General features: G+C 38.2%; 2 protein-coding genes across 2 annotated transcripts; both read left to right on the top strand.

Annotated features, from left to right (window-relative positions):
- The first annotated feature begins 369 nt into the window (after positions 1-369).
- On the top strand, positions 370-1,323 carry LOC126705105 (uncharacterized). The gene is made up of 2 exons (XM_050404054.1): positions 370-492; positions 544-1,323. The coding sequence occupies exons 1-2, from the start codon at positions 370-372 to the stop codon at positions 1,321-1,323; spliced, it is 903 nt and encodes a 300-aa protein (XP_050260011.1).
- A 589-nt stretch (positions 1,324-1,912) lies between these two features.
- Positions 1,913-6,402, top strand: LOC126705106 (uncharacterized). The gene is made up of 3 exons (XM_050404055.1): positions 1,913-2,164; positions 2,275-2,709; positions 2,989-6,402. The coding sequence occupies exons 1-3, from the start codon at positions 1,913-1,915 to the stop codon at positions 6,400-6,402; spliced, it is 4,101 nt and encodes a 1,366-aa protein (XP_050260012.1).
- Positions 6,403-9,844: the final 3,442 nt, after the last annotated feature.

Genomic DNA, 9,844 nt, shown 5'->3' on the forward strand with positions numbered 1-9,844 from the left:
TTAAGATAGTGTGCTATGAATGATAGCCAGACTTGCTTGCTTGTTTGCTCACATATTCAGTGAATGAAATTATGTTGCCATCAATTTTTTAACCACTTGTAGAATTCACAGGAGCCGAAGATATTTTTTCAAAAGAAAAGATATTTCATATTTGTAGATCTCGTCTGACGGCAATGTCAATTGCCAAGTCCCAGCAAATCAGAGTATTATACTATAATTTATAATCTTTTTCATTGGGGTCAGTATTATATTATTTATAATCTTTAAGTGTGACCAACCAAAACATGCTTTCTAACATTGAATGAAAAAAAGAAAGGAAGAAAAAAACAGTACAAAATTTGTGTTGTGCAAACAGAGAATTCCACAGAGATGGAACCAGAGTTTGAGAGAGGGTCGTTGCGTTCGAGTGAAGAAGAAGCTGAACTGGCAAGGAGTGTCAAAAAATTCAAAGATAATTCTAGTAACAGTTCCTTTATCCCACCCCGCAAACAGGTGAGTTATAAGGAGAGCCTTGTGGGTGATATTCCGGGAGCCTATGCTTAGGCCTTCCGTTTCGATGCAGTTGTAGATGTTGATGGTGAATCTGATACTAAGTTAGAGGAACTCGTTGATGGCATGGTGGATGTCCATCTTTCCAAAGAGACCAAAGCCCGCATCAGGGCACCTTGGACCAAAGCTTTGATCGTGAAAGTTTTTGGTAGAACTGTGGGTTACAGCTACCTTACTTTCAAAATCAATGCCTTGTGGAAACCAGTTGCCAGAATGGATTGTATTGATCTTGGAAGGGATTTCTTCCTCATAAAGTTCCATGATGAGTCTGATTATGATAAAGTGTTAAGAGGGGGTCCATGGTTTGTTGGGGATCATTTCCTTGCGATCAAACCATGGGAACCGTATTTTCAAGCATCTGAAGCTTCGTTCTCTTCTGTTGCTGTATGGATTCGGTTTCCAGAACTACCAATAGAATTTTACGATGCATCGGTGCTGTGTGAAATAGGGTCTGCCATTGGGCCAGTCCTTAGGATTCACTCTTATACTGCTTTCGGTTCGAGAGGCAGTTATGCTGCTCGCCTATGTATACAAATTGACCTCTCCAAACCCCTGATCACTGCGGTGAGGTTGGGTAGATTGCGCCAAAAGGTTATGTATGAGGGCATCTCGTCCTTGTGTTTCTGTTGTGGTAGACTTGGCCACAAACAGGAAAATTGTAGCTATAACGTCAAACCTGTAGAGAAAGCTAAAGTTGATGATCAAAGCTCTCAAACATCAGGTGGTCTGCATCTGAAGTTCAACAAAAGGACAATACCTTTGGAGAATGGATGATTGTTACGAGGAAAAAACATCCAGTTAAATCCGAACGATCTCGTGGGCCAAATGCTGTCAGCCAACCAACTTCAGCAAGTTCTAAAGGGACTAAGGATAGGAATGGGATGTGGGACAAAGGCCTGACACCACCATGCCCGGATGTGACTTTTCAATTCAAATTTGGCAGTGTGCAAGGGGCTGGCAACGGCTACTTCACGTGAGGTTGGAGAGTCAAGCACGCAAACTAGATACGTGGCACCTTCCAAAGGAACGATGGATATTCCTCATAACCCCCTGAATAGTGAACGTGTCAGCCAAACAAATCAAATGGCTGAGAATAAGAGCCTTAAGGCAAGCTCCTCGAGATCAAGTAAGGATAAAAAAAATCCCAAGTCTAAAGGACTTAAGTCTCTGAAACGTTCTAACCCGGAGATTGATTCAAGCTTGCAGTTTTCTTTTTCTGAGGCCACTTCTAATAAAAAATATGGCTCATCTTCTTCTCCTTTCTCCGCCTCAAACAATGGCGGGTTAGGCTATCTGGTACAGAGACAGAGTGATTCAGGTTCCAGAGGAGGTGATTGCGCAAATAAGGGCTGCACCGACAGAAATGCTGGGTTGGTTCGAAGAGGATCTAAGCAAGGCCTGGAAGCTTTTGTTCCCGATAACACCAACCAGTGTAAGGACAGGCAATCTACATCTGGATCACCCGGCATGGGGAACGACGCCAAACCCCTGGTGGAAGTTTTTCACCGATCTACCTCTAATCACAGAGAAGGAAGCCGAGGACTTGAACAAGTTAAGGAGGCCTTTGGTAGTGCCCCACTTGGACGAATCCGGATGGGTAGTCCAAGAGAGGAAGGTGATCGACTTCAGGGGATCAATAATGACTCACCTAGGGAATGTGCCAACAATTAAGCTGATTCAGATTCTCAAAACGGTCAAGCGATACGATCTCCTTCTTTGTTGCAGGGAGGAAATTCAGGAATCTTGAATTATCTAGTAGTATGGAAGCCAGATTGGGTGGCATCCAAGGATCTGCTAAGGAGAATGAGATGGAGCATGATTGCCTCATCCATGAGGGGGCCTAACCAGATTGAGTTTCCCATCGAATTTTGCACTCGAATGAATATCCTGTTATGGAACTACAGGGGTGCTCTAAATTCGGACTTCAAACGGAGGGTGTTTGAAATGGCTGTTAATCACTATCCATCTATAATGGTTATTACGGAGACTAGGGTGGGTGGAGATCGTGCAGAAAAAATAATCGAAGGACTTCCTTTTGATGGCTATTTCTGCACGGAGACTATAGGGTATGCCGGAGGTCTTTGGCTCCTCTGGAAGAAAGATGAAGTTGATGTGTTTGTGCTGTCCTCTACGGAACAGGAAATTCACGCCACTATCCAGGTATGTAACTCTGATTCTACTTGGATTATTTCTTCTGTTTATGCTAGCCCTCGTTTTATGGAAAGAAAAATTCTCTGGTCTAATCTCTCTGAAGTGGCTAAATTACATAACCTTCCTTGGCTTCTTCTCGGAGACTTTAACGAGACTCTTTGTTGCAATGATAAGTTAGGGGGTAGATAGGTGAACCTTAACAGGGCCATTGAGTTTAAGGATTGTCTAGACTCGTGTAATTTTATTGATCTTGGATTTTCTAGACCCAAGTTCACGTGGTCTAATCAGAGGCAAATTACTGAGCTCATTCTTGAGCGTCTTGACAGGTGCTTTGCAAACCCCTCATGGAGAGTTCTATTTCCTGAGGCTGTTGTCACACACTTGCCAAGGGTTTTCTCGGATCATTGTCCCGTCGTCTTGGAATTGTTTAAACCGCCCCCAGCTGGTTTTGAAAAACCTTTTAGGCTTTATACTATGTGGCTATATCACCCCCAGTTCCCTGAGATTGTGCAAAGGGCTTGGAATTTTGAGACCAACTTGCCAATCGCAATAAAGAACTTCACTGCCTCTGCGATGCAGTGGAATAGAAATGAATTCGGCAATATCTTTGGCCGTAAGAAAAGGGTGCTGGCCATAATTAATGGTACTCAAAAAGCCTTGTCTAATGACCCAAGTCAGTTTCTTATTCATCTTGAAAAGGAGCTCATTACAGAATATAATTTGATTTTACAACAAGAAGAAAAGTATTGGGCTTTAAAGTCTCGTATAAACTGGGCTGCTAATGGGGATAGGAACACGGCGTTCTTTCATGTTTCTACTCTTGTCAGGAGGCACATAAATAAGATACGTGGTTTTAAAAACTCGATTAGAGAATGGATTACGAATGAGGATGAGATTAAAAATTCTATCCAATCTGAATACCAACAGTTATTTAAGACTGAACTTTCTTACTCCAGATGGACATCGGAGGTGGAGGAATTCTCTTGTACCTTTTTGTCAAATGAGGATAGGACCATTCTGGCTGAGCCTGTGACTGAAGAAGATATTAAGCAAGGGTTATGGGCCTTGAAGCCTTTTAAAGCCCCTGGGGCCGATGGGCTCCATGCGGGGTTCTTCCAATTCTTTTGGACTGATGTGAAAAATGCTGTTTGCAGAGAAGTGACAAGTATCTTTGACTCACGGATTGTTCCTGAATACCTAAATGAAACTTTGATTTCCCTCATTCCTAAATGCCCAACCCCTGAAAGCCTTAACCACTACAGGCCTATTAGTTTATGTAACACTATCTATAAGATTGTTTCAAAAATTGTGGTGGGCCGCCTCAGACCTCATCTTGACAAACTGATATCTCCAAATCAAGCTGCCTTTGTACCTAGCAGGCGTGGATTGGACAATGTTGTGATAGCCCAAGAACTTTTGCATTCTCTTGACACCAAAAAAGGGAAAGTGGGGTTCATGGCAATTAAAGTTGATTTGGCTAAAGCCTATGATCGGCTTGAGTGGTCATTTATTCACCACGTCCTTACTGCTTTCCATTTGCCTTGTATGCTCATAGACTTGATAATAAGCTACATATCCTCAACAAGCATCTCCATACTCTTTAATGGTGGCAAGTTGGATTCCTTTAAACCCACTAGGGGTATCCGTCAAAGGGACCCGCTCTCTCCCTACATCTTCATTTTGTGTATGGAATATTTGGGTTACCTTATCAACAGGGAGTGCTTGGAGAAGAGATGGGTGCCAATGAAAGCCTCAAGAGACAATATTGGGATTTCTCACTTATTTTTTGTTGATGATCTCATGCTTTTTGCCAAAGCAAATATTGAAGGGGCAAAGTCTATTAGGGAAGTTTTGCAGAAGTTTGGTGTGGAATCTGGGCAAACGGTCAGCCTAGAGAAATCTTGTGTTTATTTTTCGCCTAATGTCCCTGAGTCTACCAAAGATAACATATGTGAAACCTTGGGCATTCAAGCAACTCTCCAACTGGAGAAATATTTAGGCTTTCCTTTAAAACATAGAGGGACGGGTAGGAACCAATACAACTTTGTTGTTGATAGGCTCATCTCCAAACTGGCTGGGTGGAAATCCAAACTCCTCTCCTTTGCTGGCAGAACTGTTTTGGTTAAGTTGGTTATGACGGCCATTCCTAACTATGTGATGCAAGGCATTGCTCTCCCTACACACTTGTGTAGTAAGATCGACAAAATCAATAGAGACTTTATTTGGGGGTCTACTGAGGAAAAAAGAAGAGTACATCTTGTTGGTTGGAGTAAAATCATCAAGGCAAAAGAAGAAGGCGGATTGGGTATCCAGGTTGCCAGAGCAAAGAACATTGCCATGCTTGCTAAACTTAATTGGAGGCTCTATCAGGAAAAGGATTCGCTTTGGGCGAAAGTTCTTCTATATAAATATTGTTCTCGGCATAGAATGGAAGCCAAAAACCCAGATAGCCTCCCATGCTCACCTACTTGGAAAGCTATCAAGGTTGGATTCCCAATCTTTGAGAAAGGAGTGTATTGGAGTGTGGGCAGCCAGTCTCCTCTTAATTTTTGGGAAAGTAAATGGGTGAAAGGGTGCTCCATAAGGGAACAAATTGCTAGCCCGCTCAATCTACAAGATACTAGTCTGTCTATTGCTGAAGTTTTCCATGATGGACAGTGGGATTGGGATAAAATCTCTTTTGATTTACCTTGTACAATTATGGATAAAATTAAAGCCACCCCTATACAACTCTTTGGGGAAAAGGAGGACACTTTAATGTGGAAATTCTCTAAAGATGGTGACTTTAGCATGGATTCGGCCTATACTTTGGCTGGTTCCGTGGATTCTGATGACCAGGCTTTCACGGGTAGTTGGGTTTGGCAACTTGACTCTCTTCCAAAAATTATTCACTTCATTTGGCTTGGTCTTCATCACAGCATCCTTGTCAGAAAAATCATTGCTGCAAGAGGTATTCAGTGTAGTGTGGCTTGTCCCATTTGCCATACCCATGAAGAATCTATTTTACACCTCTTAAGGGACTGTCCCTTTGCAAGGGATTTTTGGAGGAAGATTGGAACTCCTCAGGTAGTGGGGAATTTTCTACAACTTGACCTTTCGGAGTGGTTGAAAATTAATTGCCTAGCCAAAGATTTTGTTGCTGCTAATGGTATTCCGTGGAGATATTTATTTCCTTTTGCTCTTTGGTCCTTATGGAAACACCAAAATCGGATTGTCTTCGAGAATGTCCCTAGTAATCCGAGACTTTCTTCCTCATGTATTCATCAAGCTAGAGAGTTTTTCTTTTGTATTGGGAAACCGCAGAAACTCAAGCAGCATAGGGTCATTTCGGTATGTTGGCATAAACCACCACAAGGCTGGTTCAAGTTGAACTCTGATGGGGCATCCTTAGGAAATCCGGGGAAGGCTGGAAGGGGAGGTTTGATCCGTGATTGTCAAGGGACTTGGGTCAAGGGTTATATGAGGAATATTGGGGTGGCCACTAACATCATTGCAAAATTTTGGGCTCTAAGGGATGGTCTTATACTAGCTCTTAAGCTTGGAATCACCCATCTTCTTGTTGAACTTGATGCAAAAGTTGTTGTTGATCTTGTTCTTTCTAGGAAACCATCTAACAGCCCATACTCTTCCTTGTTGAATGATTGCAGATTCCTCCTAAGTCAACTCCAGCAAGTCAGAATTAACTGCTTTTCGGGAGGCTAACCGCTATGCGGACTCACTTGCCAAGGGTGGATGTAACCTCTTAGAGGATTTTGTTGTTTTAGATCTTCCCCCTTATGATAGTTTTTATGTATTACTTAATTCAGATGCTGCTGGTTTGTACTCCTTAAGACTTTTAGCCAATACTTCGCCTTTTTTGGCTAGCTAGTTTTAATATATTTCCATTTTAACCAAAAAAAAAAAAAATTATTTATTCCTATTTCGTGCTCCCAAAAGTTCGACTCCATCATGGTCCATGGACCCATGGTAGTCTTGCCATTCCTAAATTTCTGACTTCTGAGTAAGGTTTGTACATGATTGCAGGAATTTTTAAGTCATATAACTAATGATTTATTAGTATTAAAAATATTATATGATTATAACTACACATCATATAGTGGATTGCATAAAAATTCTTACAACTTAAGTTTTTATTAGTTAATTAGGTTTGCTATGAATCTAGAATGAGCAAATTTATTACTAACACAATTAGTTTCATAATTTTTTTTTAATAATATGTTAAGATAATAAATTATGTCTAAAATAAGATCATTTTTACATAGTATCACCATTAATATCACATTTATTATACATTAATAACAATAGATTACATAAATAATTATAAATATAAAAATTATATCTCTATATTTATTGACGTGAATTCACCTTGGTTTTCTTTTTAAGTTATAACTTATAGGCTATGTGTGAAGTCTTACACGGGCATAACTAGTAGTTTTTGTTTGGGGGTCAAGTTATGGTACTAATATATTAGTCAAGACTTAAGACAGTTCTACTCATATGCACAAACACATAGCATTATACATACACACATAGGCAATAATAATAATAATAATAAAAGAAATTAGTATATTCTATCAAAATTGTTTTTTCAACGACTTTCATATAATAAGATTCATCTTTTACCATTTTCATATTGAAAATTCTTTTAAAAGTGCAACCAAGCTTGTCTTGGCGAATGACAAGAAAGAAAAAGTCCACTGATCCTTCATATGGAATGTATTTAAAAACCCAATCGACTATTGAGATCATTGGAGCCTTATCCTTATTACTAGTCAAGGCAGCACGTGCAAGGCATGTGCTAGCCATGGGAAAAAAAAGTAGTGATTGGTATCAATTTTAGATTTTACTTGTATCACAAAATAAAGATATAAATCATTTGATTTTTAAAATATATAGAGATTTACATTAATCAAAAGAGACATTAATTTTAAGAATTTTGATAATTATGTCATAAAAAGTTAATCTCAATCGTATAAGACCGTGACAAATCCCACTCTAATATTTTATTATTTTATTTTGACCTATAACTTACACCTCAATAGTTGTGAATATATTGTAATAACAACAAAATGTCACGACATTTTTAGTTGTGCTAGATCTCGATATAATATTTTATTATTTTATTTTGACCCATAAGGAATTGACACATGTGTCACAACATTTTCATAATATCTCTATGTATACATTGTACTTAATTACAATGTAAATTTATATTATAGACAAAAAAAATTGGCAAATTTTGTACACATTTACAAAATTTGTACAATATTTACCATTTTTTGTGCAAATGTGTATAATATTAACCACTTTTGTGTATTTACAATGTAAACTTGCATTGCAAGTACAAAGTAAACATATAAAGATCTTAAAAAAACACAAAATAAAAATAAAGTTCAAACCAACTGGCATACTTGAAGGGGGGAAAAAAAAAGAAAAGAAAAGAAAAGTGAAAGTGCACCTCACTAATTGAATAAACCAAAAAAACATTATTCATGAGCCTTTGGCTCTTTTTATATAGATAATAGATATGCCAGCTTACATAAATATTAAAAAAAAAAAAAAAAAACTTTAGGCATTGTATAAATTAAAGTTAAAATATTGTGGACTTAGCATTTTTTTATTTGATCTATAAGAAACTGAGATCTCTGTGAAAATATTGTGATAATAATAAATATTGTAACATTTTCTCAAAACATTTATTTTTAGTTGTGATTGGTCACAGTCTCATATTTTATTATTTTATTTTGACTGGTAAGAAATTGACACGTCAATAATTGTGAAAATATTGTTAAATTTGTTGTGTCAGTATAACAATATATATACCAGTTTACATAAATATTAAAATAAAAAGAAAAACTTTAGGCACTGTAGCTACCGTGCCGGTTGAATAAACCAAAAACACTACACAATAAGTGTTGTAACATTTTCTCAAAACATTTATTTTTAGTTGCGGTTGGTCACAGTCTCATATTTTATTATTTTATTTCGGCTTGTAAGAAATTAACACGTCAATAATTGTGAAAATATTGTGAAATTTGTTATGTCAGTAGAACAATATATATACCAGCTTACATAAATATTTAAAAGAAAAAAAAAACACAAACCGATAACTGGAAAAAAAAAAAAAAAACAAAAAACAAAAAACAAAAAAAATTAGGCATTGTATAAATTAATGTTAAAATGTTGTGGACTTAGCATTTTTTTTATTTGATCTATAAGAAATTGAGATCTCTGTGAAAATATTGTGATAACAATAAGTGTTGTAACTGTAGGGACACAATTTTCAGCCCAGGCCCAAAATGTATGGGATACTGACCCAGTGAACCCAGTACAATAAATTTGTAGAAAGTGGGTAGAAGAACTAGGTTTTAGTGAATGTGATAACAGTTATAATGAGTTTCCAAAACAATCAAACAAAAATGTACCAAGTTTGTACAAGAAAGTTTGTCTTCGGCACAATCTAAGAAACTCTGTTCTAGTATATATTGGATGATAATGGTTACAGGAGTTGTTGAGATTGATACAATGCTTTCTCTTCTCCTTTTTTTCTCTCCCCCCCCCCCCCGATCTCTGGGGTCTCTACCCTTATTTATACCACATATCTTCCTTCATCTCCACCCTATACGTGGATAGTTGATGGTTTATGCTGATACTTGTCCCATCAGCCCCCTTTAGAAGTCTTCTAGGGTGGTTGTAAGGCTGCAATAATACTGTGTAGAGGTCACTTCCTCATTAATGCAGCCAGGGAGTTAGCTGGGGTGCATTAAATGCGGTGATAGCAGCTTTTCCCAAGATATTTTGGGATTCTTCTTTGTCTTTTGTTCCTGCAGTGCTTATCCATATTTTCAGAACTTCATGGATCACACCTCTAGATGGCAGGCATCCGTTACAGACCTCGGCTTTGGCTAGCCGAGGACAAATTCATCCTCGGCACAAACTCCTAGGCCATTATGTTCAATATTGTCTTCCTTATCCACTAGCATGAGTTTCCTTGGCTATACTTACCCATCCTCGGACGGTCTCTTATCCTCGGCTTGGGCCTTAAGCCCAAAACCCAATTGTATGATCTGGGCCCATGACCCCATAGTAACATTTTCTCAAAACATTTATTTTTAGTTGTAATTGATCACAATCTCATATTTTA

Source organism: Quercus robur, chromosome 11 (genome assembly GCF_932294415.1).
Source record: "Quercus robur chromosome 11, dhQueRobu3.1, whole genome shotgun sequence".
Lineage (NCBI taxonomy): Eukaryota > Viridiplantae > Streptophyta > Magnoliopsida > Fagales > Fagaceae > Quercus > Quercus robur.

Coding starts and splice junctions, on each gene's coding strand:
- LOC126705105 (XM_050404054.1), top strand. CDS start 370: ATGGAACCAGAGTTTGAGAGAGGGTCGTTGCGTTCGAGTGAAGAAGAA. Junction 493..543: donor TTATCCCACCCCGCAAACAG/GTGAGTTATAAG, acceptor GCCTATGCTTAG/GCCTTCCGTTTCGATGCAGT.
- LOC126705106 (XM_050404055.1), top strand. CDS start 1,913: ATGCTGGGTTGGTTCGAAGAGGATCTAAGCAAGGCCTGGAAGCTTTTG. Junction 2,165..2,274: donor GGGTAGTCCAAGAGAGGAAG/GTGATCGACTTC, acceptor TCTTTGTTGCAG/GGAGGAAATTCAGGAATCTT. Junction 2,710..2,988: donor AAATTCACGCCACTATCCAG/GTATGTAACTCT, acceptor TGGTCTAATCAG/AGGCAAATTACTGAGCTCAT.